General features: G+C 40.9%; 2 protein-coding genes across 2 annotated transcripts in view; one reads left to right on the forward strand and one right to left on the reverse strand.

Moving 5' to 3' along the window:
* Positions 1-22,115, forward strand: part of MAGI2 (membrane associated guanylate kinase, WW and PDZ domain containing 2) — a gene marked incomplete at its 5' end in the record, with an annotated part of 1,082,576 nt that extends 1,060,461 nt beyond the window's left edge. The window contains one exon of the mRNA XM_060156186.1: positions 19,272-22,115. Within this exon, the coding sequence (XP_060012169.1) occupies positions 19,272-19,921 (650 nt within the window). The remainder of the gene's footprint in view (positions 1-19,271) is intronic.
* PHTF2 (putative homeodomain transcription factor 2) overlaps positions 1-27,507 on the reverse strand; it is a 187,383-nt gene that overhangs the window by 3,976 nt on the left and 155,900 nt on the right. The window contains exons 25-31 of the mRNA XM_060157214.1: positions 27,320-27,454; positions 26,895-27,025; positions 25,076-25,192; positions 23,657-24,007; positions 21,316-21,534; positions 19,944-20,141; positions 18,819-18,976 (exon numbers count right to left, since the gene is read on the reverse strand). The gene's annotated coding sequence lies outside the window, so the exon portion shown is untranslated. The remainder of the gene's footprint in view (positions 1-18,818; positions 18,977-19,943; positions 20,142-21,315; positions 21,535-23,656; positions 24,008-25,075; positions 25,193-26,894; positions 27,026-27,319; positions 27,455-27,507) is intronic.

The raw sequence follows: 27,507 nt of genomic DNA on the forward strand, positions 1-27,507 counted from the left end.
TTCCAGTTTTTGGTGAATAAAAGTAAAGCTACAATAAAAATTTACAGTCAACAGGGAATATAGTCAATATTATAATAACTTTGTATGGTTTGTTATCTATAAAAATATAGTATCACTATGTTTTACACCTGAAACTAACATTCTAAGTCAACTATACTTCAATTAAAAAAAAAATTCACACTCAGGTTTTTGTGAACATAAGTTTTTATTTCACTTGTGTAGATACCTCGGAGTGGGAGTGCTGAGTTATATGGTAACTAAATGTTTAACTTTTTGAGAAACCACCAAACTGTTTTCTAAAATGGCTGTTCCTGTTTACATTTCCAACAAAAATATGTGAGAGTTCCAGTTGCTCCATGTCCTTGCCAGTTATTTTCAGTTGTTGTTGGTTTGTTTTTTACATTTTAGCCATATCAGTTAGATGTGTAGTGGTATCTCATTGTAGTTTTAATTTGCATTTGCCATTAATGAAGTTGAGCATCTTTTGATGTGCTTATTTGCCATCTATATATCATCTTAGATGAAGTGACAATGCAAATCTTTTGTCCATCTTATTTATTAATTTAATTTATTTTACATTGAAGTATACTTGATTTACAATGTTGTGTTACTTGTACAGCACAGTGATTCATATATACATATATCCATGTTTTTTCAGAATCTTTTCCCATATAGATTATTACAGAATATTGAATAGAGTCCCCTGTACTATACAGTAGGTCATTGTTGATGATCTATTTCATATATTTTAGTGTGTATATGTTAATCCCAACCTCCTAATTTATCCCTCCCCCACCCCTTTCCCCTTTGGTCACCATAAATTTGTTTTCTAAGTCTGTGAATCTGTTTCTGTTTTGTAAATTAGTTCAGTGGTATCAATTTTTAGATTCCACCTATAATTGATATCATATGGTATTTGTCTTTCTCTGTCTGACTTACTTCACTGAGTATGATCATCTCCAGGTCCATCCACGTAGCTGCAAATGGTATTATTTCATTCTTTCTTATGGCTGAGTAATATTTCCTTATATATATATATATATATATATATACACCACATCTTTATCCATCTGTGAATGGACATTTTGGTTGCTTTCATGTCTTGGCTATTGTAAATAGTGCGGCAATGAACACTGGGGTGCATGTGTCTTTTTGAATTATAGTTTTCTCCGGCTATACACCCAGGAGTAGGATTGCTGGATCATATGGTAGCTCTATTTTCAGTTTTTTATGGAACCTCCATACTGTTCATAGTGACTGTACCAATTTACATTCCCACCAACAGTGCAAGAGGGTTCCCTTTTCTCCACACTCTCTCCAGCATTTATTGTTTGTAGACTTTTTGATGATGGCCATTCTGACTGGTGCGAGGTGATATCTCATTGTAGTTTTGATGTGCATTTCTCTAATAGTGATGTTGAGCATCTTTTCATGTGCATTTAAAAAAAAAGTGTGAGTAAACTTTATGTCTTGAAATTGGCTTCTTGAAAGTCTGCCCTGTTTTGAATTCTCTTTCGATTATCTACCCCAGGACATTTGTTGAGGGCCAGTGTCATTTACAACCCCGCAGGCCTTGTGAATATGAAGTGCCCATAAGCACCAGTTTTAAAGTTGTTATGGGAAACGGCCACAAGGCGGCAGCATTTCTTCATGCCCACCTCAGGTTACTGGGGTAACCAGAGGCTTGGTGAAAGTCCTGTTCCTGGGTTGTAAATGAGAGACACCCAAGGGCTTGTGTCTCATCACTTCTTCCCGCTTACCCATCAGCACCCCGGACACATCCCAACCCCTGCAAAAGCACTCCGCTGAGGGCGCTGTCATCCGTAGGTGGAGCGACTCTAAGGAAGGAGGCTGGAGGTAGAAAGCCCAGCACCAGGAGATGTGGAGACCAGTTGACTTTTCAAAGCTCTTCCAGCCCAGAGGGTCCACCATCCTCGGGGTGCAGTAGGCTTGGTTTTAGCTTTTGGAGGGGCTGCCTGGATCTGGAGGTTGTGGCCCCATCCAGACGGGACCCGGCACTACAGGCCATGGGGGACTCCTTTGCTGGCACATCCTTCCCAGCTCCCTAACCCGCATGCCAGTCCAGGCTTGGAACCCAACCATCTCAGGCTCCAGGGATGTGACTGACACCAGCCGGAGTCCCCGAGGGGTGAGGGGAATACAGTAGGCATTTCTTTTTGTAATTTAATTTTTAGTTTATATTGGCATATAGTTGATTTACAATGTTATGTTCGTTTTAGGTATACAGCAGCTTGATTCAGTTATACATAGATGTTTATTCTTTTTTTTTTTTTTTTTTTTTTTTTTGCGGTACGCGGGCCTCTCACTGTTGTGGCCTCTCCCGTTGCGTGCGGAGCAGTGGCTCCGGACGCGCAGGCTCAGCGGCCATGGCTCACGGGCCCAGCTGCCCTGCGGCATGTGGGATCTTCCCGGACCGGGGCACGAACCCGCGTCCCCTGCATCGGCAGGTGGACTCTCAACCACTGCGCCACCAGGGAAGCCCCGGATTCTTTTCTTATATAGGTTATTACAGAGTGTTGAGTGGAATGCCCTGTAGTATACAATAGGTCCCTGTTGATGATCTATTTCATATATTTTAGTGTGTATATGTTAATCCCAACCTCCTAATTTATCTCTCCCCCACCCCTTTCCCCTTTGGTCACCATAAATTTGTTTCCTAAGTCTGTAAATCTGATTCTGTTTTGTAAATTAGTTCAGTGGTATCAATTTTTAGATTCCACCTATAATTGATATCATATGATATTTGTCTTTCTCTGTCTTAGTTCACTGAGTATGATCATCTCCAGGTCCATCCATGTAGCTACAAATGGTATTATTTCATTCTTTCTTACGGCTGAGTAATATTCTCTCATATATATGTACCATATCTTCTTTATCCATCCGTGAATGGACATTTAGGTTGCTTCCATGTCTTGGCTTTTGTAAATAGTGCTGCAATGAACACTAGGGTGCATGTGTCTTTTTGAATTATAGTTTTCTCCGGATATACACCCAGGAGTGGGATTGCCAGATCACATGGTAGTTCAATTTTCAGTTTTTTAAGGAACCACCATACTGTTCTCCAAAGTGGCTGCACCAATTTACATTCCCACCAACAGTGCAAGAGGGTTCCTTTTTCTCCACACCCTCTCCAGCATTTGTTGTTTGTAGATTTTCTGATGATGCCCATTCTAACTGGTGTGAGGTGATCCCTCATTGTAGTTTTGATTTGCATTTCTCTAATAATGAGTGATGTTGAGCAGCTTTTCATGTGCTTTTTGGCCATCTGTATGTCTTCTTTGGAGTAATGTCTATTTAGATCTTCTACCCATTTTTTTGATTGGGTTGTTTTTTGACAGCAGCATGGGCTGTTTAATTGGTTTCAAACTATAAATTTAATGGATGACATGTATATAAACATTTATATACATGTCATTTATTATTTCATTTGATCATCACACTTCTGGGAGGGAAGCAGAGTAGATATTACTCCCTAATTATCAATTCTCAATTTCCCTTGGGAAATTGAGGCTGGAAATGGTTAAGTTCACACCAAGTGGCAGTACTAGGGCTCGAAGCCAGGCCTGCCCTGGTCACCCTTCTCTCCGCAAGTTGCTGACTTACTTTCCTGAAGACAAGTGAGGTCACTTCCTACTCAGCACGACCGTGAGGCTCCAGGTGACCAGCCAGCTCAGGCAAAATTCTGGAAAGGTGAAATCTGTCCTTCCCAGCTGTGCTACAGACAGTTCCACCCCCTTACTCTTCCCCGTGCTTTATCTCCCTTCTCTGAAGCCCAACTCCCAGCTACTAATACTTAGAAAAAATCTATTAAATCTTCCCTGACTTTCTCCTCTTCCCACCCCAAATGGGCAGTTTTGCATTTTAATGGGGGCTTTTTGAGATATCATTTCTTGTGCAGTGGTTTTCAAACTGTTCTGTTAGAGCTTCCAGGTTCCTGAGAAATGGCCAGAAGAGCCGGAAGGTGGGCCTGGGGGTGAATGCGAGAGACTTCGGACCCACCCAGACAACCAAAGCCGTTCCATTTTTATCTGCACATTGGGCTTTCATTTAAGATTTTTTTTTTTTTTTTTTTTTTTTTGCGGTACGCGGGCCTCTCACTGTTGGGGCCTCTCACTGTTGTGGCCTCTCCCGTTGCGGAGCACAGGCTCCGGACACGCAGGCTCAGCAGCCATGGCTCACGGGCCCAGCCGCTCTGCGGCATGTGGGATCCTCCCGGACCGGGGCACGAACCTGTGTCCCCTGCATCGGCAGGCGGACTCTCAACCACTGCGCCACCAGGGAAGCTCTCATTTAAGATTTTATTTGAAAAGAAGAATATGTTGCTTTCTAAAACATGCTTGAACCGACATATTTCTCGTGTATCCTGTAATGCAGATACTTTGGTAATTGAGACTGATCCCTGGGCATCCCCACATCCCCAGATCAATCTGGATTATCAAGATCTTAACTCGTTTAAAAAAAAAAAGAGTTTCCCAATCTGTTCTCCATGACACCCCCCTGATGGGTTATACCAAGCTACTGACTCCCTTTAGCCCTCAGGGCACACAGGAAGGAACTTGGCTGTTATCTGTAGACATTGACTGTCTTTGTCTGTATACTGTAGTGCACTGTCTAAATAAGCTTTTTTTCTATGTACGTCCTGATATGGAAAAGGTTAGGAAGCACTAGAATAGAGTAACAGTTTGGGCTTGGGCTCTGGAATTATGTAGTCAATCATCTTGATCTCACTTACTAGCTGAGTGGTCCTGGCAAATTTCTTAATTTATCTAAGCCTCAGCTTCCTCATCTGTGAAATGCGGGTATTTCAATATGAGGGCACCATATTTCTTAGAACTGTGTGAGGATTAAAAGAGAATATATATGATACGGCATATAGCACAGCTCCTGGTACTTAGGACACACTCAGTAAGTGGTAGCTCCACTGTTAATAGCCCCACCTAGCGCTGAGATTTGCCCTCTCAGCCATGGAGGTAAAGTTTGCCACAGCTTTACTACTGCTGCACCTTTGATTACGCTTTCAAAAGAGTATAAATGTGAAGCATCAATAAATAAATACGGTCACAATTTTTAAAGTTATTGATATGAATAACACCTAGTTTACATCTCTCTGGTAATAAAGGTGGAACAAATACGTGTTTGAAGGCCATTAAGAATGCCTCCAGGTTGGAAACAATGCTTCAGAAAGAGCAGAAGCAAAGTAAAAGAATTACTTTGTTCTGAATTTTTTTAAATGTACATTTTTCTTATTTGTATTTTGTTACAAAAAGCAATCACCTTAGTGATAGCTGAACAAATCCAAATGAGCCATTATGGTTTGAACACATCTTAACAAGATTTTTCTTTAGAATACCAAATGACTTCACATTACTGTCCTTTGATCTACTCTAATAATTTTTATGTTTTCCTGTAATATTCTAAATTAGAAGAAAATATATTTCAATACAACTCAGTATTTTCTAACCCAGTCAACTGTGGGTTGCAAAAGGAATGGTTTTTATAAGAAATAACACTTACCAAATCCATAGATCTCTTTGCAGAAATTTTATTCATTTGAGCAGTAAAGGAATTTATGTAAAATGTGTTTCTAATATCTAGTATGAATTTTTTTATATTACCATATATTTATCTTTTTAATATTTTATTGAAGTATAGTTGATTTACAATGTTGTGTTACTTTCTGCTGTACAGCAAAGTGTATCAGACATTCTTTTTTTTAATACTCTTCTGTTATGGTTTATTATAGGTTATTGAATATAGTTCTCTGTGCTCTACAGTAGGACCTTGCTGCTTTTCCATTCTATATACATAAAAGCTTACATTTGCTCACCCCAACCTCCCACTCCATCCCTCCCCCAATGCCCTCCCCCTTGGCAACCACCAGTCTGTTCTCTATGTCTGTAATTCTGTTTGTTTCATAGATAGGTTTGTTTGTGTCATATTTTAGATTTCACATATAAGTGATATCATATGGTATTTGTCTTTCTTTTTAAAAAAAAATATTTATTTTTATTTATTTGCCTGCGTTGGGTCTTAGTTGTGGCACGCAGGATCTTTGTTGAGGCATGCGGGATCTTTCATTGCAGAGCGCAGGCTTCTCTGTAGTTGTGGCACATGGGCTCCAGAGTGCGCAGGCTCAGTAGTTGTGGCGTGTGGGATCTTCATTGCGTAGTGTGGGCTTCTCTCTAGTTGTGGTGCATGGGCTCCAGAGCGTGCAGGCTCAGTAGTTGTGCCACTCGGCTCTCTAGTTGCGGCATGCAAGCTCTCTAGTTGTGGCACACAGGCTCTAAAGCGAGTGGGCTCAGTAGTTGTGGCACGTGGGTTTATTTTTTTTAAGATTTATTTATTATTTATTTTATTTATTTTTGACTGCGTGGGTCTTAGTTGCGGCACACGGGATCTTTGTTGTGGCACACGGGCTTTTCTAGTTGTGATGCACAGGCTTCTCTCTAGTTGTGGCATGCGGGTTTTCTCTTCTCTAGTTGTGGCACACAGGCTTCAGGGCACGTGGGCTCTGTAGTGTGTGGCACGCAGGCTTAGTTACCCTGAGGCATGTGGGATCTTAGTTCCCCAACCAGGGATCAAATCCGCGTCCCCTGCATTGGAAGGCGGATTCTTAACCACTGGACCACTAGGGAAGTCCCTGTCTTTCTCTTTCTGACTTATTTCACTTAGTATGATAATCTCTAGTTGCATCCATGTTGCTGGAAATGGCATTATTTCGTTCTTTTTTATGGCTGAGTAGTACTCCATTGCATATATGTACCACATCTTCTTTATCCATTCATTTGTCAATGGACATTTTTCCATGTCTTGGCTATTGTAAATAGTGCTGCTATGAACATAGGGGGGTACCTGTGTCTTTTTGAATTAGAGTTTTGTCTAGATATGTCCCCAGGAGTGGGATTGCAAGATCGTGTGTTAATTACATTTTTAGTTTTCTGAGGAACCTCAGAAAACTACTGTTTTGCATAGTGGCTACACCCACTTAAATTCCCACCAACAGTGTAGGATGGTTCCCTTTTCTCCACATCCTCTCCAGCATTTGTTATTTGTAAAGTTTTTGATGATGGCCATTCTGACCGGTATGAGGTGGTACCTCATTGTAGTTTTGATTTGCATTTCTGTAATAATTATTGATGATGAGCATCTTTCTGTATGCCTATTGGCCATCTGTATTTCTTCTTTGGAAAAATGTCTGTTTAGTTCTTCTGCCCATTTTTCAATCGGGTTGTTTTTTTGTTATTGAGTTGTATGAGCTGTTTGTATATTTTGGAAATTAAGCCCTTGTCGGTCACATCATTTGCAAATATTTTCTCCCATTCCATGGGTTGTCTTTTCGTTTTGTTTATGGTTTCCTTTGCTGTACAAAAGCTTGTAAGTTTGATTAGGTCCCGTTTGTTTATTTTTGCTTTTATTTCTATTGCCTTGGGAGACTAACCTAAGAAAACATTGGTACCATTTATGTCAGAGAATGTTTTGCCTATGTTCTCTTCTAGGAGTTTTATGATGTCATGTCTTATATTTAAGTCTTTAAGCCATTTTGAGTTTATTTTTGTGTATGATGTGAGGGTGTGCTCTAACTTCATCAATTTACATGCGGCCATCCAACTTTTCCAACACCACTTGAGAAGAGACTTTTTCCCATTGTAGTATGAGTATTTTCAATTCAGTTCAGCTTCAAGGTGTGACAGTGTGAGGGATATTTTTAAAGTACATAGTATTGTCCCCATCCTTAAGAAATCTAATTTCATCATTCTCTGATTCCAGCCTATATGCCCAGCATTTCCACAAATCAACACCCTAACTATGGTAACTGTCCTTCTATGTCCAAGGTTCAAACACAAATGGCATTTCAGAGTCTCCATTTGGAATAACGATGGATCTACCTCTGACAGTGCCTTTGATGGGAGTTTCTGTCATACTGCCCTAGAAGAGATGAGCCCCATTTCTCAATCAGAATAGTCGATAGCAAAGGAGTCTACTGACAGTGTTTCAGCTGAGCTTGTAGAACCTCACCCAATTCAGAAAGTCATTCAGCAGCCCTGCTCCATTACCTCCCAGCTATGTAGCCTTGAACAAGGTACTTAAACTCTTTGTGCCTCAGTTTCCCCATCTGTAAAATGTGCAAGTTTACAGGTGAGTAAATACATGTCAAGGGTTTAGAAGAGTGCCTGGTACCTAGGAAACACCTCAGTCCAAGTTAAGTGTTGTCAATATTAGTCCATTCCAGTGGTGGTAATAGTATTATTACTTTTCTGAACACACAAATCCAAAAGGCAACCACTAGACTCCAGGCCCCAGCCCTACTTGGGAGGAGGAGAGAAGTGCAGGAACTCTTTTCCAGGGTTTGGGGGACCAGTCAGCCGAAGCTGGAAGCCCTAAGGCTCTCAGGTGAGGTGTGGGGCAGGAGACAGGCCCTCTTTCCCTGCAGCAATCCCTGGCTTCCTTCCAAGGGGTCTCCCTTACCCTTCAGCATAGGATAAAGTGAACTCTTCCTTAATTTGAGTTACATTTTCCCCTCCTGTACAAATTTTTGCTGCCGTAAGAGCCAGATGGGAAAACCAGTAATGCAGATACTTATTTACCACAGTAAGTAGTTTATTCCTAGTGGGTCACCTCTCTGGTATTGTCTCTCGGATTATATTCCATAAAATAAACAACCTGTTGAAGCACAGTAGGTAAGGTTTTTTTTTTAATCTCGGGCATATGAAGTGAAAGAGCATTTTTATTTTTCAGTATTGCCAAGTTCCTGTGAGATAATTTAAAAGGTCGTATGTCTTTTAACTCAGAGATAATGGTGTGTGTGTTTGTGTGTAATGTGTGTACATATATACTAATGACATGTAATTTGTAATTACGTATTAATTGGTCTATTTTCTAGGAGAGATGCAAACTGCCTAGTGCTAATAATAGCAAGGGGCATAAACTTGATCCTAACTTGGGAAAGGGATTTGCCTCTCCCCCACTGGCACATAAGATATATAGGTTCTATATCTATATATCTTATCAGCACATTCACTGGCATGTTGATTCATGAGTGCCCGGGGATGAAGCTCCTTTAAGCAAAGTCATTATGTCATTATGGCTGATACGATTACAAAGGGAAAGAACATCTGTTAAGTCAGATGGACTTGGATCTGGAACGTCACTTTACTGCATCCCAGGTGCCAGCAATGAAAGCTGAAAACTCTTCCCAATGTACTTTGTCACTGGAGTCCTCCTTCTGCTCTCCTCGCCCAGACTTCTTTCTTTCCTCTCCCACTTCAAATAGGCATTATCATTTCACCACCATCCTCCCTCTGAAGGCATTTGGTTTCAAATCTTCCGTTTCTATTTGCGAAATAGATTTATTTGTTCAAGTATACACTGAGCATATATTATTGTGTCAACCACTATGCTAGGTATTAAGTCCACTGTGATAAACAAGACCAGTATGGTCACTACCCTCATGAAACTTACAATCTACTAGTTGAGACTGATGTTAATCAAATGAGGAGGCAACTGTGTAATTCCAAATTATAAGCACTATGAGGAAATAAAGACAAGATGCTGTTGAGAGCAGAGTATCCTACTGTGGGTTGGGGTTCTCTGGGGTGATACTTAAGAGTCCTAAAAAATGAAAAAGAACCCACCATGTGAACCGCCGTGGGGAGAACCTTCTGGGCAGAGGAGTCAGCAATGATGTACGTCCCACAATAGAGAATGAGCTTGTCCTTTGAGTAACTGCACCAAGACCAGTGTGGATGGGGAACAGGAGATGGACATAAAGCTCGGGAGGCTGGCAGGGGCCAGATCATGCAGGCTTTTGTGGGTCATGTTGATCATTTTGATTTTACTCTAAGAGCGGTGAGAATCCACCAAAAGTTTTAAGCAAAGGAATGGCATGATCGAATTTATGTCTCAAAGAGATTCTTGTGGATGCTGCAGGGAGAACCACCAGAGGCAGGCAAGAGTGGTAAAGAGAAGAGTGGGTTAAATGGTGGGAGACCACATGAGAAACAAGAGTTTGGGTGTCGTAACTAGGTTAGCTGTCCTGGGCTCTGAACTCAGGGGAGGGTATCTGGCTTACAGTATACTGCACTTAACTTCTGCTGTCTGAACAACATGGAAAATCAGATTTGAATTTCCTTTCTTTACCAGTATCCCCAAGGGTTTACAAAATATGTCCACGCTGTGGCCTTCTTTTAAGTGTGATTATCTCAGGTGGCCCACATGGGTTGCATTCTTCCAGGACTGCCCTGTATCTTGAACTAGCATGGTGAAAGTGAAGGGGAACATGAGTTGACAGAGTCCATGTGTATTTGAAAATGAGACTAATAAGGCTTGCAGGTGGACTGTATTTGTGAGGGGAGAGAGAGAAAGGAATCAAAGATGACTCCAAGTGATGGTTGTGCCATTCACCAAGATGGGAAAAATAAGGAAAGAGTGCAGAATGGACTTGGGAAGAAAAGATTTGCTTTTGGGGCTTGTTAAATTGAAGATGCCAATGAATGGTCTGAGCGGAGATACCAAGTAGGCAGATGGATATATCAGCACAGAGCCCATAGCACAGAGCTCAGCAGAAGCATTTGGGAGTAGTTGTTGTATAAAAGCACCATAAGTAGATGAGAACACTTGGGAGAGACCGTGAAGAATGCCAACAGTTAGAGGCCAGGTAAAAGAAGAGTAATCTATAACATAAACTGAGAAGGACCAGCCAGAGGGGTGAGAAAAAGAGCAGGAGAAAGGCGTGTCACAGAAGTCTGGAGTCCAGCTCGTTGCTGGGAGCAGTCAGCTGTGAGAAATATGGTGGGATGAAGCATCTAGGTGATACCACGAGGTGTCCTCTGGATTTGACAGCAGAAAGATCATGGGTGACCTTGAAGAGAACAGTTCCACTCAGGTAAGGACGAGAGAGGGCAGGCGGAAGAAGCCAACTTGGAATAAAAAGCTTTTTCCTGATTGCAGCCATTGGGCCTGGGGATGTTTTTTGGACAAAGAGTCTCCAGAAATCCCAGCAGGCACATATGGCCCATTCTGTCTTTCGAGGATGCGTCTCTGTTATTTCTAATTCTAGTTAGAACATCTCCAACAGGAAGGATGCGTGAAGCTCGTCCTCCTAGGCAAGGACTCTGAAGTGAACATGATCGCATGCTTTAGCCAGTGGCCAGGCCAGATTCAAGGAAAAAAAAAGGGGGCAGGGGCATGGGCGACGGCCAGAATAAGGTTTCAAGGAATCAGAACTGAACGTGGTTAATTCTTCTGGTTATTGTGTGTCAGAATTCCATGAAAACTAGTTTGAAATGTTACAGAAGGCATCCCCCCGGCCCCCACAGTCCATGTCACCTAGACAGGCAGGTGAAAGGTGAGGAAGGGGCTGCCGGCCGTCTGCCCTTTGTGCTTCAAGGAGCTTTGCAGGCTCGTGCCTGGTGCGGACACCATGTGTCTCGTAGTGAACTGGAGAATTCTTGCCCAGAAAACTGAAAACTGTGGAACCACATATATAAATGTCCATCTTGAGATCACTTTAGGATCTAGTTCATTTTAATTTTAGACTAATATTCTTAATCAGTAGTGGCTTGAAACATTTTACCTTTCAGTTTCTCCCACTAATTATTTAATGACCTACAAACAAACGCTTGCAAAATTTGTTTATAATAAAAGGGATTCTTTTGTATTTTGAATAATTTCACCTTCTGGTTTATCGTTATAAGTAAGACGTTCACAAATAAATGCTAAATACTCTGATCAGTGCTGGGATCTAGTTCCTGTTGGCCTCCTCAGTGGCCACTGAGCATGTCCATTTCACTGCTTAGATCCTATTTGCAAGGTGACATCTTAGGACAATTTTCTCAATAAAAAGAGTCAGGAAACCCAGCATTTTACTCCTGGCTGACCCATTTTGTAATCTTGGTCAAGTTACTTAACCTCTCTCTGCTTCGAGTCCTCCTTCAGAAAATGGTGCGAATAATATCAACCTCCCTATATCTCAGAAGTGATTTGAGGCCAGCTACTTGTCTCTGCCACGTGTGACATCATGGTGGGGGAAAAGAGCTTTTAAAATGTGAAATATTATTAGCCTGGTGCAAGTCAGAGGTTATCACTGCAAAAGGCCTCTACAGAGGCCTTTTGAAGACTTCTTTTAACCCTTTCAGGCAGTATCTTCCTATATGGGTGGAGTTGCCACCTTCTATCATTTATTTCATTTTAAAGCTCTAACCCAGGCAGAAGCAGAACATGCTTGAGTTTTCACTGAAAACATTTGCATTTGAAGATTTCAGAATACTCCTGGAGGTAACCAAGGATACCTGAGATAGAGCAAAACCACACTTGGAATCATAGCATATGGGAATGGCTGATTTACTGCACTTATTCAAAACTTCACCTGCATGTATGCTAGTTCATATGGCCAGACCATTAGTAGACAGCCACTGAGGCACAGAAGAAAAATCTGGCTCAGCTATGCGTGAAAAATCATCATAACTCTCCCGTTGCAAGGTGCTTTTCCCTTTGGAAGTGCATGCCACACCTCTGTGGGTAAACATTCTATCTCTACCTTATAAAGGGAGAAATTGAGGCTTAGAGAGATCGAGTGGTAAATGCCAAAGGCAGGAGTAAGTTCCAGGTCTTCTGATGCTTTTCTAGGGTTTTTCACTAAGTGAACATGATAATGGAAAGAAGGAAGAGAACATTGTGCACTAAATACTCCATTCAAATTTCACAGCAAAGGAGAAACTTTTTTAGTATCTGATATTCTCTGTGTGGCCAGAATTACTGGAACTATCTGCCCTCTTCCTCTCCTTATCTCTTTATAAATTGGCGTCAAGGATAACAGGTAAGAATCCTCTACTTTTAAACAAAGTAGACCCTTAACATTCATAGACCGAGTTTCTAACACATGTCATAGGGGCAGGAATTTGAATCACATGCTGTGTGTAGGACTGAATCTCTTAGCTAGTGAGGGAGCCTTGCTGCCACGTGGCATTCAGATATCAATGTGGCGTCTTTGTTCTTCACTCATGGTCATACAGCAGTTCTATGGAAAACAATTACACTCTAGAGTGATATTCCAAAGTTTGAGGATTTCCAAAGGCCTTGGGACATATTCCTTATAAATATTAAGGGATCACTATATTGGATTTCTCTGCTTTAATTTTGCTTTAGTGGCCAGAACCTCAGTGGCAATGTTAGTGCTCAGAGTAGTAACTAAACTCATCTCAGATTCCTAACATATCTCTCCTCCTCCTACTTGGCTTCTGACTGGTGGTTGCTTTAAAAAAAAAAAAAAACCAAAACAGTTTCTCATTTTTATCATTCTATTTTGTATGTGTTTTGTTGTAAATTGTCGCAAATCCTTTCTTAGATCTTAAATCCCAAATAAATGTTGAAACTAGGCTTCCTAGAAAGAGTCATCTAGCTTAGTCCCAGGCCTACTATAATGTCAGAACTACTAAAGAGAATTAAATTAAGAACAATGATTTCTTAAAAGACAAGACAATAATGAACGTTATTTAATTTTTTATTATTTTTTATTGAAGCATTTTCATTTTATTTTTATAATTGAAGTATAGTTGATTTACAATATCATGTTAGTTTCAGGTGTACAACACAGTGATTCCGTTCTACATACATATATATATTCTTCAGATTCTCTTCCTCCGTAGGCCATCACAAAATATTGAGTATAGTTCCCTATGCTACACAGTAGTAGGTCCTTGTTGTCTATTTTATATATAGTAGAGTGTATATATTAATCCCAACCTCCTAATTTATCTCTCCCCTCACTCCCCTTTTACCTTTGGTAACCATAAGTTTGTTTTTTATGTCTGTGAATCTCTTTCTGTTTAGAAAATGAGCTCATTGGTATATTTTTTATTGTTTTTTTTAGATTCCACATAGAATCGACATATTTATCTTTTTCTGTCTGACTTAGTATAATAATCTCTAGGTCCATCCATTTGCTGCAGATAACATTTCTTTGTTTAATGGCTGAGTAATATTCCATATACACCACATCTTCTTCATCCTTTCATCTGATGATGGATGCTTACGTTGTTTCCATGCCTTGGCTATTGTAAATAGAGTGCTGCAATGACCATTGGGGTGCATGTATCTTTTGGAATTATGGTTTTCTCTGGATATTCGCCTATGAGTGGGACTGCCGGATGATATGGTAACTCTATTTTTAGTTTTTTTCAGTGGAACCTCCATACTCTTCTCCATAGTGGCTGTACCAATTTACATTCCCACCAACGGTGTAGAAGGATTCCCTTTTCTCCACACCCTCTCCAGCATTTATTGCTTGTAGACTTTTAGATGATGGCCATTCTGACCAGCGTGAGGTGATCCCTGCATTGTAGTTTTGATCTGCATTTCTCTAATAGTGATGTTGAGCATCTTTTCATGTGCCTATTGGCCATCTGTATGTCTTCTTTGGAGAAATGTCTATTTAGATATTCCTAGGTATTTTATTACTAGGTATTATATAAAATACCTAGGTCTATTCCTAGGTATTTTATTCTTTTTGATGAAATGGTAAGTGGGATTGTTTCCTTAGTTTCTCTTTCTTATCTTTCATTGTTAATGCATAGAAATGCAACAGATTTCTGTGTATTATTTTGTATCTTGCAACTTTACCAAATACATTGATGAGCTCTAGTAGTTTTCTGGTAGCATCTTTAGGATTTTCTAGGTATTATAGTATCATGTCATCTGCAAACGGTGACAGTTTTACTCCTCTTTTTCCAATTTGCATCCCCTTTATTTCTTTTTCTTCTCTGATAGCTGTGGCTAGGACTTGTAAAACTATGTTGAATAAAAGTGGTGAGAGTGGACATCCTTGTCTTGTTCCTGATCTTACAGGAAATGCTTTCAGTTTTTCACCATTGAGAATGATATTTACTGTGTGCCTGTCATAAATGGCCTTTATTATGTTGAGGTAGGTTCCCTCTATGCCCAGTTTCTGGAGAGGTTTTTTTTTTTGTTTTTTTGTGGTACGCAGGCCTCTCACTGTTGTGGCTTCTCCCGTTGTGGAGCACAGGCTCCGGACGCACAGGCTCAGCAGCCATGGCTCACGGGCCCAGCCACTCTGAAGTATGTGGGATCTTCCCGGACTGGGGCACGAACCCGTGTCCCCTGCATCAGCAGGCGGACTCTCAACCACTGCGCCACCTATGAAGCCTGGAGAGTTTTTTAATCATAAATGGATGTTGCATTTTATCAAAAGCTTTTTCTGCATCGGTTGAGATGATCATCTGGTTTTTTTTCTTCAATTTGTTAATGTGGTGTATCACACTGATTGATTCGTGGGTATTGAAAAATCCTTGTATCCCTGGGATAAATCCCACTTGATCGTGGTGTATGATCCTTTTAATGTGTTGTTGAATTCAGTTCGTGGATTTTGTTGAGGATATTTACGTCTATGCTCATCAGTGATATTGGCCTATGATTTTCTTTTTCTGGTGGAATCTTTGTCTGATTTTGGTATTAGGGTGATGGTTGCCTCATAGAATGGGTTTGGAAGTGTTCCTTCCTCTGCAATTCTTTGAAATAGTTTCAGAAGGATAGGTGTAAGTTACCTCTTCTCCAAATGTTTGGTAGGATTCGCCTGTGTAGCCATCTGGTCCTGGACTTTTGTTTGTTGGGAGTTCTTTAGTCACAGATTCAATTTCAGTACTTGTAATTGGTTTGTTCATATTTTCTATTTCTTCCTGGTTCAGTCTTGGGAGAGTGTACCTTTCTAAGAATTTGTCCATTTCTTCCAGGTTGTCCATTTTATTGGCATAGAGTTGCTTGTAGTAGTCTCTTAGGATGCCTTTGTATTTCTGCAGTGTCAGTTGTTACTTCTCCTTTTTCATTTCTAATACTTTTGATTTGAGTCTTCTCCCATTTTTTTCTTGATCAGTCTGGCTAAAAGTTTATCAATTTTGTTTATCTTTTCAAAGAACCAGCTTTGAGTTTTATTGATCTTTGTTATTGTTTCCTTCATTTCTTTTTCATTTATTTCTGCTCTGATCTTTATGATTTCTTTCCTTCTGCTAACTTTGGGTTTTGTTTGTTCTTCTTTCTCTAGTTCCTTTAGGTGTAAGGTTAGATTGAGATTTTTCTTGTTTCTTGAGGTAAGACTGTATTGCTGCAAACCTCCCTCCTAGAACTGCTTTTGCTGTGTCCCATAGGTTTTGGATCATTTTCATTTGTCTAGGTATTTTTTGATTGCCTCTTTGATTTCTTCAGTGATCCATTGGTTATTTAGTAGCAGATTGTTTATCCTCCATGTGTTTGTGCATTTTTTTTCCTTCAAGTTAATTTCTAAACTCATAGTGTTGTGGTTGGAAAAGATGCTTCATTTGATTTCAATTTTCTTAAACTTATCAAGACTTCCTTTGTGGCCCAGCATGTGATCTACTCTGGAGAATGTTGCATGTGCACTTGAGAAGAATGTTATGTTCTGCTCCTTTAGCATGGAATGTTCTTTAAGTATCAATTTAGTTGATCTGGTCTAATGTGTCATTTAAGGCCTGCGTTTCCTTATTGATTTTGTCTGGATGATCTATCTATTGATTTAAGTGGGATTTTAAAATCCCCCACTATTACTGTGTTACTGTCAATTTCTCCTATGTCTCTTAACATTTGCCATATATATTGAGGCGATCCTCTGTTGGGCGCATATATATTTACAATTGTTCTATCTTCTTGTATTGATCCCTTGATCACTATGTAGTTTCCTTCCTTGTCTCTTGTAACAGTCTTTTTTGTCTGATATGAGTATTGCTACTCCAGCTTTCTTTTGATTTCCATTTGCATGGAATATCTTTTTCCATCCCCTCACTTTCAGTCTATATGTGTCCCTAGGTCTGAAGTGGGTCTCTTGTAGACAGCATATATACATGTCTTGTTTTTGTCTCCATTCATCCAGTCTATGTCTTTTGGTGGGAGCATTTAATCCATTTACATTTAAGGTAATTATCAATATGTACATTCTAATTGCCATTTTATTAATTGTTTGGATTTGTTTTTGTAGGTCTTTTTTTCTTCCTTTTTTGCTCTCGTGATTTGATGACTATCTTTAGCGTTGTCTTTGGATTCCTTTTGTGTGTGTGTATATTATAGACTCGTTTGTGGTTACCGTAAGGTTTTGATATAGCAGTCTGTATGTATACACGATTGTTTAAGTTGCTGATCTCTTAATTTCAAGTGCATTTCAAGTATGCTGCATTCGTGCTCTCCTCCTCTCACAGTTACTGATGTTGATATCACATTTGTGTGTGGATGATTTCCTGCCTTTATCAGTGAGCTTTCCCATTTCGTACTTTTTTTTTTTTCCTAGTTGTGGCCTTGTCTTTTCCACTTAGAGAATTTTCTTTAGCATCTGTTGTAAAGCTGGTTTGGTGGTGAATTCTTTTAGTGTCTTCTTGTCTGTAAAGCTTTTAATTTCTCCATCAAATCTGAATGAGATCCTTGCTGGGTAGAGTAATCTTGGTTGTAGATTTTTCCCTTTCATCACTTTAAATATGCCCTGCCACTCCCTTCTGGCCTGTAGAGTTTCTGCTGAAGAAACACTGATAATCTTATGGGGGTTCCCTTGTTGCTTTTAATATTTTCTCTTTGCTTTGTGTCTCAGCATGTTCCTCCTTGGGTTAGTCCTGTATGGGACTCTCTGTGCTTCCTGGACTTGGGTGACTGTTATCTGTCTGCTGGGTGGGGCTGTGTTCCCACCCTGTTGGTTGTTTGCCCTGAGGCATCCCAGTGCCGGAGCCTACAGGCTGTTTGGGGGACCAGGTCTTGGTGCCAAGAGCCCAAAATCTCTGCCTCCAGCCAGAGTTCACATAGGTCCCTGCCGTGTCCATCACCAGCTTTTATGACTCCAGAAAGAGGCACAGCTGCCCCCTACCTTTGCAGGAGGCTCTCCAAGACCAGCAGGTAGGTCTGGCCCAAGCTCCTATGGAGTTACTCCTTTTGGCCTGGGTCCCGTTGCATACAAGACCTTGTGTGCGCACTCCAAGAGTGGAGTCTCCGTTTCCCCCAGGACTGTGGGGCTCCTGCACTCAAGCCCTGCTGGCCTTCAAAGACAAATACTCTGGGGGCTCCACCTCCCCATGCCAGGCCTCTAGGCTGGGGAGCCTGGCATGGGGCTCAGAGCTCTCTCTCTGGTGGGAGAACTTTTGTGATATAATCATTCTCCAGTTTGTGGGTCACCCACCTGGGTCATGTGGGATTTGATTATATCACGAGTGCACCCCTCCTACCACCTCTTGGTTTCTTCTTATGTCTTTGGATGCAGAATATCGTTTTTTGGGTAGATTCCAGTCTTTTTTATCAATGGTTGTTTAGCAGTTAGTTGTGATTTTGGCATGCTTGTGAGAGGAGGTGAGCTCAAGGTCCTTTTACTCTGCCATCTTGTCTCCAACCAACATCAGGTTCTTGCAGAATAAAATAATTTGTGTTTTAACCATAAAGTTTGAACATCTTATAGGCAGCGTCATATTACCTGTTTGAATCTTGGAACACAAGTTTGACAATATAACCTCAAAGGAAAGTTGGAGAGATATATATATGGGAAAGAGCTCCTAAAGGGTGTCCATCCAGAAAGTCAAAGTTTCTGCAAAACTTTCTAACACCTGCAGGCAAAACCTCACAAAAGGGTTCCAATCCTTCCACACCAGCCTGTTCTGGCTGACCACCTCTGTCCCTGAATGGAATAATGAACCTTTTTATAGATGAATTCATCCAAATTCTGTATCTGGTGGTAGCTAAGAATTATGTCTTGAGTGACACCTACTGGTTGAGAAAGTTACTCCCCCAAGCATTTTCCGAATTACCTGGGTGCCTGTTAAAAATGCAGAGGAGTTCCTTGGCTGAGGACTCTGTATTTTTCAAAACTGCCCCAGGTGATTCACATGTATCCTTGAGTTTGAGAACCACTGATTCAGGTGCTCCCAAGTCAGATATCCACACAGGGCTGGCAGACCTGATGACACTGCAGGAAGTTAGAAGGGGCCGAGACAATGGGATGGGTTAGGCCTGAGCTTTGTAACCACCTTTCCTGAACACTCAAAGAGGGAAGGGGTGGTGTAAAGAGGATGGGGAACACAGAATCCCCAGGGATAAGGTCAGCTGCCCTCCTGGCAGTGAGGGCGGGGGTGGCAGTGGCCTGGGACCTTGAGAGGAGTGGCCCCTGGCCGCCTTCTCTCATTCCCAATGTGGAGGGAGGTTGCAGGAGTGTGAAAAGCATGTGCTGCACGGCTCTAACGCCTGTGCTTCCTGCCCCACAGACGATTCCAGCTCCTGGAGTTCTCCCGCTGCTGCCTCCCCAGGTCTGCCGGAAGTAGGCGCCTCCCTCGAGGACGTCCTCTCTCCATTCTCTCCATCACATCCAGCCCCACCATCCGACCCTAACAACCAGATAAGCCCAGACCCAACTTGGGATATCAAAAGGGAACACGACGTTAGGAAACCAAAGGAGCTTTCAGCCGGCAGCCAGAAGAAGCAGCGCCTCGGGGAGCAGAGTGAGCTTTCGGCAAGCCCGCAGCGGGCGGTGCAGCCGAGGCTCGCGGAGGTGCCTGGTGGCCAGGGGCAGCCTGAGGCCAGCAGGCCCTCCTCAGAGGCCAGGGCACCCGGGCCCACAGCAGTGGACGCAGCGCGGGCCAGCAGCAAGGAGGGGCTGCATGCGGCAGTGGGCCCCGAGCTCGGCCGGCGTGAAGGCCCCGGAGTGGCACCTGCGTTCGTGGGCCCAGGCCGCGGCGCGGGTGTGCGGGAGGCCGAGGGCAGGGCAGGCACACGTGCGGGGCCCAGGCAGGGCACGCGGCCCCCGGGGGGAACCCCTGTGCGCAAGGCTGCTGTTGCGCCAGGGCCCTGGAAGGTGCCAGGCTCCGACAAGCTGCCGGGCATCCTCAAACCCGGCGCCTCGGCCGCAGGCAGATGAGCCCACTGCCCCGCCTCAATACCTGCAGGCCATTCTTCTTAGGTTCCGTCTCATGGTGTTTTAATTTATTTTCACTGTCACGTGCATAAATCCGCGAGGCACCAAGGCTTGGGAGCACCGACATGAAGTCCCACGTGTCAACAAGCATGGTCCATATGGCATCCACGGCAGACCCAAACTGATCCTGAAGCTCCCAGTTCCACTGCGGGGGCTTTGGCAGCTATGGAAGAACCAAAATAACGTGAAGAACATCACAGAGAGTGCAGTGTAGCTTTAGTAAAACAAGAAAGAACAAAATTCCCCCACTGCATGAAGGATTTGGATGTCATCCAAACTTTATATCAAGAAACATATCAAGAAACTGGACAAGTTAAGAGCAATCACAAACTGGAATATCGCCTTAAAAATCAAACTGCACGGAGCAAGCTGAAACTGAGACAAGATTATATCTATCTGTTAATCTGAAGAGTTGTAAATAAATTGTTCTGGACATATCTAGACAGGGGTTAAGAGGTTTCTTTGAAACATTCAGAACTGTTCACCCATGACACGTTTCCATGGCTCACTTGTGGCACCATCACCAGTTTTAGCAGCAATGTCCCCTGCATACTGCAGGATGAATTAGAAATCTAGTGAATTCATTGGTGTGATGCCATTTTTACTGCCATTTCTGTGATCACGTTTCTGTGCATTTTCAGTGGTAGGAAAAAAGTTTTAAAAATTGTATCCTAGGGAACAGTCTGCCATAAGTCAAAATTTTGCAGTTTAGCTCATAGATCTTAATTGGTTTTCATCTAAAATAGGAATTTTATAACTAAAGGACCACAATTTGTTAAATTGAGATTGGCAACGCTGCAGTTCCTTTATGAGAAGGCCTTCCTGTTGTCTCAGAGTTAGTTAGCAGCTTATTTGACAGCAACATTACATTTCACTCATTTTGCTGTCTTCCATTACTTCATTTTCACTTTGATAGAGCAGAGGCAAAGTATTTCTCCTGTATTTCTCAGATTACAATGAATCTCTCTCTGATATTAAAAAATCATTAGTATGACCCATTTCTTTTCATTAAAGAACATGGATCTTTTTAGCATGTCTTATTATTTCTTCTTTTATTTCCATTTGGTTTGCTTTTTTGTCTAGATCTTTGTTTATCTTCCTCATCCATGGTAGATACCCTAGTATCTCTAAGGATTGCCTTTCTTCTCTGCTGTTTTGATCTTTCTTTGTAAAATTTTACCTTCAGTTAATTATCCATGCATTCTTATTTGTAGCTGCACATATTAAAAGGCAAATGTTTCAGAGGGCAGTTTCTCTTTAATATGACCTGAATGAATGAGGTGTCATCCTCCCCATATTCTGCCCTTTACAGGAGTTCAAATGCAAATAAGCCTTACCTCCCTGCACCTGAAGTCAAATAAGTAAAACAGGGAGATCAGGTCCCATCACAGGCAGTCACAAGTAACAGCTTCCTTGGGTTGACTCTTTCCCTCTCTTTGTAATTGTAGTATCCTGAGCACCAGCTGTTTAATTTCCATCAAGCATAGGTGTAGTTTAGTTGTTTGTTTGACAAGAGGAGAATATGGTTGAAAGCCTCAAGTGAAGAGTCTTGCAGCCTGTAAAAGCAATTTCCAAAAATGAAACCTAGTCATCATAAACTAAAGCACAAACACATGTAGCAGTTTACAGTACTTTTGGTTTAATCTCAATTACTCTCTTTCTCCCCTGGACTACAGATCCAGTATAGTTTGCCATTAATTTATTGAATCTGGTTTTGGACAATGCTTCTGTAGTGTAGCTGCACGTCCCGGTACTGTATCCTCTGACCTTTATTTTCCATGTGTTACAAAAGGATAAAAAAATTGAGATTACGCTTGCATAAATTCTAATTTGCACAGTTCACAGCTACTACTTGTGCAGTAATTGCTTTATGCAGCTGTAATCCATAACCTGTGAAGACAGCACATCTTCTAAACCCCATTCCAAATAATATTTCTGTGTAGTGTTAGCTGTGAATTTACCCTGTACAGCTGTATCTCTATAAATATAATTACATGTATTAATAGTCACAGAAAGACTGTAAGTGAGCAACTATTTTTATGAAACGCACCACTATGGATAAATTAACTTTTACAGAAATCTTGTTTACTGTATGATATTCTAAAACACTGTCAAATAAAATATATATCCAAAAATATTTTCTTTTTCCAACTATATAGGCTGTGTGTTGTCGACTGAAAAAAAAAAAAAGCACAGTGTGAGAGTTGTGAGTTCAGTTTTATTTGGGGCAAAATGAGGACTATCGCCCAGGAGACAGCATTTCAGATAGCTCTGAGAAACTGCTCCAAAGAGGTGGGGGGAGAGGTATTATATAAGATTTTAGCAAAGCGGGGGTATGTGCAGTCAGGCACACATTTTCACAGAGGCTTGCTGCCAGTCACGAGGAGCACATGTCCCCATTAATGATTTTACTGCTTTTCTAGATATGAGGAGATGCAAGATTTGGACTCATACAATATTTTCCTGAAAATATCTAACTATCCAAAGACCTGTTCTGCCAGAGCACAGAGTGCTCATTCCTGATCTCCACCCTGGCCTCCATTCAGGGGGTGCTGAAGGTCAGTGACGACCGTGGCTACTGACCTAATCCTTGTAGAGGCAGATGGCAAGTGCCAGTTTTTAGTTGGCAGGGCCGCCTCGTGGTCATAAATTCAACCATGGTTTGGGAGGCATTTCATGACCGTTTCGTCCCATGGTGCTAGGAATGCTCATTCCTAAGTCAGGCGAGGATTTCACTGATAGGCCACTCAGTGTGCTATTACTGGACTAGGCCTTATTAACAGTAGTCAAAAGTCGCTGGACCACCTGTCTTACTAGTCTGTTACAGTCCAGGAAATAAAAATTCCCTCTTGCTGCTTCTTCCCATATCTAGAGTTACACTATTAAAATCACTGTTCTCATATAGAACTATATATGTGGTCAACTGCTTCAAGTCACCTAGACATCATTTTATCAGAGGTTCAGTCACACATGTGATAATGCAGGAAACAACAGTTTTGTAAAACAGGCAATATACAAATAACATAGCTAGCAGTATTAGTAAGGTCCTAAGTAAGAATTTAAGTCGAGAGCTTCCATTAGTCATATCCCCAGGTTGTCTGACTTAGTTTGTTCTGTACCAATCCTTGCCTCTAAGGGAAATCATATACTGGCATTGTCCATAAGGCGCCCAGCCCAATTTCCTCATGTCACTAGGCTGGTTATCCTTAGTATGGTTTAATTGTACCCAACATAGGGAGCCTTTAAACTTAAGTGACCATAGCCTAGTGTTAACCACATAAATCCATCCCATAATTTTGGGAGGTTATATGCTTTGGCTGAAATTTTGTCTCTTGCTCTGATTGAACTTGAGTGACTGTAAAAGAAAATTCATACTTATGGCCAGGGTCAGAGCAGGTAGTATTAATTGCCCAGGTGAGGGGATCCCACCTAGTAATATCAATAGTGTCCTGAACAGAACTATAATTTTCTTTTAGAATAAATTTCCTAAGAGCCAACCAATCAGAGCCTTGGACAGGAGAAATCCACCAAGGTAACCCAGAAGTATGAGACACAGGTCACAAACCCAACGACTGGATTGAATTTTAAAACAAGCATAGGATCATGCCCATGATAGGAAAACATTTGATTCTTATACAAAGGTCCAAGAAGTCAAGAAAACACAATAAATGATCTTACGGGTCAGGTGCAGCATCTTAGGCCAGCTGTCTACTTCCAATGTTGTCTTCCTCTCATCCTGGTATGAGTGTAGTTTCTCCTCTGTTTGAGCGTTGTTTTAAGGTGATTTTGACATCAGCAGCCCTCTCTATAGACCAGTCCAGTGCAGGGGCCCTTCCTATGTGAAAATATTAATCCAAGAGTCAATTCCCTTCAGTTTTGCTGTGCATGAGCTAGTGCAGAGTACCTGATAAGGGTCTTTCCATCTAGGTTGGAGATGGTCCTTTAAAAGATGTCTTTTTCCAGTACACATAATGACCTGGTTACAGGTCTTGGGACATCTGATCTTCATCCAAAGATAGATGATATAAGCTTCAGAAACAGACTTAAGAGTGTCCTATTAATGACTCAGTTAAATTTAATATTAACATTAATATCAGCAAGGAATTAATGACAGCAAGGAACTATCTGAGAAGTCAGTCTTAGGCAGTAAATGCAGACCCCAACAAAACTAGAATTTAATATTCACTGAAACATAACTTTTTCTAAAATTACCCTTATTTCTACCAAATATAGCCAAATTAAGACCAATTTGTAAAGTCTAGTCTCAATAAACTTGGCCTGATGATTTATATAAATGTAATTGATCATATAGGCTTTTCTTTTTTTAAAAAAATGGCTTTGCTAGAACTTTTATAAGGAGTCTCAGATTGAACTTTTTTTTTTTTACATCTTTATTGGAGTATAATTGCTTTACAATGGTGTGTTAGTTTCTGCTTTATAACAAAGTGAATCAGTTATACATATACATATGTTCCCATATCTCTTCCCTCTTGCGTCTCCCTCCCTCCCACCCTCCTTATCCCGCCCACCCCTCTAGGTGGTCACAAAGCACCGAGCTGATCTCCCTGTGCTATGCAGCTGCTTCCCACTAGCTATCTATTTTACGTTTGGTAGTGTATATATGTCCATGCCACTCTCTCGCTTATGTCAGATTGAACTTTTAAAAGGCCTCTCAGGGCTAGGAAAGTCATGCCCACGGCTTGTCACAGACATTGTCTTACAGATTTAGGTGAATTCCTCCTTTTTCACGGTCCCCAAATACTTTGAGATTCCTGCACCTGTTAGGAGGTGTCCTTCCTAATTTATCTGATAAAGCTACTGGGAACCTATGCGTTTCCGATCTCTGGAGGGATCAGATAGAGAGGCAAGATAAATGTTTCAATTCTGCTTACAAAGGTATAATTTACCAAACTGCTATAAGTCATAATTAGCTTGAGGAGAAGGGTTTCCTTATATCTGGAAAACACAGATTAAAACCAATTATTTCTCAGACAGAAACCATAAAAATTATAGCCATAGTCACCAGTTCACTCAGTCCTACTGTTAACAGTTTTATGAAGCCATCAGGTTTCCCATTAGAATTCTTTAATTTCTTACCCAGTTCAGTGTTATGGTCTGAAAGTCAGAAACCTGTATTTGTCAAAAAGTCCTTTCTGGAAATCTTCTTGAAGAGGAAGCATTTTTGTAAAAGCATCAGAGTGAAACCATAACTGTCTATAATGACAAAAGATTTAAGGCACCTTTAAAATATGATTACAATGCAATTGACAAAGAACTTGGTTACTGCTGTGACATACAACACTTTAATAACTAGAATTATGACTGATAATTTTACCAGGAGATACCAGATTTTCAAGAATTCCATATAATTTCTAGAACACCTATATTAATAACATTTTCCCATTAATATAACCTAAGAAGACTTATTACTCATTTGACAATACTTCCCATGTAATTTAATCTACCAAATGAACCTAATTAGTTTGATATCTCTCTTTGGGGTGTTTCAGGGACCCTTGGAAGCATTCCAAAGTTAGCTAGAGGTTAAAAGAACTTCATTAGGATTTGATTTGGGAAGTTTTGTAAAAAAAAAAAAAAATCAAAAAGCTTTAAAACACTTGGTCAGATAGGATCATAGGTCACTGTGGAACAATATTCACTTAACCAAAGTGGCAGTAAAAGATTTCAAAGGCAAATACAGATCAGATCACTTAAAAGGTAAAGAAACTTAAAATCTGTTATCAAAGGCAGCTCAACATTTTAAGAAAACTTTTCTCCTAACAGAGATAAAAACCAAATTCAAGTTTTGCACCAGCTTACTTTTAAAATTCATTTACTCCACTAAATTTATTCTAAACTTAGCCAACCCTGACCATGCACAAAACTCTTTTGTCGGCAGTGCTCATTTGAAGGAAATAATTACTGGAAGTTGACTTGAGTTTTAAAAACTGCAGTTCTCACAGATTTTTCAAAGGATACGTTTAATGCCCCAAACAGGACTTCTTTGAAACTTGACTTTAAATACAGTGAAATTGCCAGGGCAATATCTGTTGACTTTTTTCACCCAAGTAAACTGAGAGTTTTCTTGTATACAATCTAGTTGGTATTTGCCTGTCAGCTGACTACATCATTTATGAATTGGCAGTATGTTTCTGTTGCTTGCTACACTGATTGATACTGAGCCTTTTTTTCAAAAAGGATTTAAGGTATCAATTACCAGTAAATTCCATCACATTTTTTCCTTTTAATTCTGAAATTTTGTCATGCAAAATCCCAAGTTTATGCAGAAGCCAACATTTAGTGAAAAGTAGTGTAAAGGTCCAAAATGAATGGCCAAGAAAACCGTCTGCAACATATTACAATACCTACACTAGGGAGAAGAGAGTTCTATGAAGTAATAGTAATAGGATGATGACAACCCTGCCATCAAGGAGATTACAACCCAAAGAAACAGTTCTCAACCCTAGTGCTGTCAAGACTTCCCACTGATGTCAACAGGAGACCTAAAATTCCCAAGCTATTTTTTACTCCAATATAATTTTTTAAAAATTAAATCTCCAAAAAAAAATTAATTAAATCTATGTATCACTCTTAGAAAAGGGAAGAAGCTGATACAAAGTGTGAAATCAAGCACAAAAGTTGAGATATTTACAATAAATATATGTCGTTCTTTATGAACTAATCTGAGAATGGCCAAGTGCAAGCTGAAAAAGCAAAAGACACATAAAACAATGTAGTTAACAAAATGAGGTGTAAATATTAATTTTGCACATCTGATTACTATTCTAAAAGAAAATAAAAGTCATTAGGGCATCAAAAAGACCACAAGTCAGAGACCAAAGAGATTAGGGCAGGGGCAGAGCAGCACTAGGGCCAGGCAAGTGAGGAGCCTGGCCTGGAAGGACAAGGGTCTCACCATGAATCACATGTTTCCAAGGTCAGGCCGGAAAATAAAAAGCGAAGAGAGCCAGGTGGAGACTGGGCGGAGCAACAAGCACATCCCTCCTCTGAAGCTGTCATTTTGTCAAGTCCAAGTCCACTGTGGAACTTTCAGTTTCCCAAGTGAGGAAAAAAAAAAAAAAAAAGAAAAAAAAAAAGAAATCAGCTTTTTATATGAAATTTGATGTTTTTTTTTAAAGTCTGACCGGTTTAATTCACATTTTTAAGAAACACTGAACAGGAAGACAAGACACTACCACAACAAGCCATCTGCAGACAGAGACTGGCCCACAGCCCACCAATTTGCAGCCTCTGTCTTGGAACAACAGCCAGGCTTTCAGCAGAGAATCCCTCGCTTTCATCAGGATCTGATTCACCTTCCAAGCAGTGGATCATACACACCCCAGAAACTGTGAAGTGTGTGGCTCCTGAGGTCTGTACGTGCCTAGAAGAGCTTCGAATGTGTACTCCAAGCGTCAGGCACTCGACCAGAAACCTGATTGATGTTCCTGCAGTAGAGGTGCGTTTGCTGTGAAGCTGAAGAAACAAGCTTGCATAAGCCCTAAAGCTTACTTGAAATTTTACATTTT

This window comes from Lagenorhynchus albirostris, chromosome 8, assembly GCF_949774975.1.
Source record: "Lagenorhynchus albirostris chromosome 8, mLagAlb1.1, whole genome shotgun sequence".
NCBI classification, from domain to species: Eukaryota; Metazoa; Chordata; class Mammalia; order Artiodactyla; family Delphinidae; genus Lagenorhynchus; species Lagenorhynchus albirostris.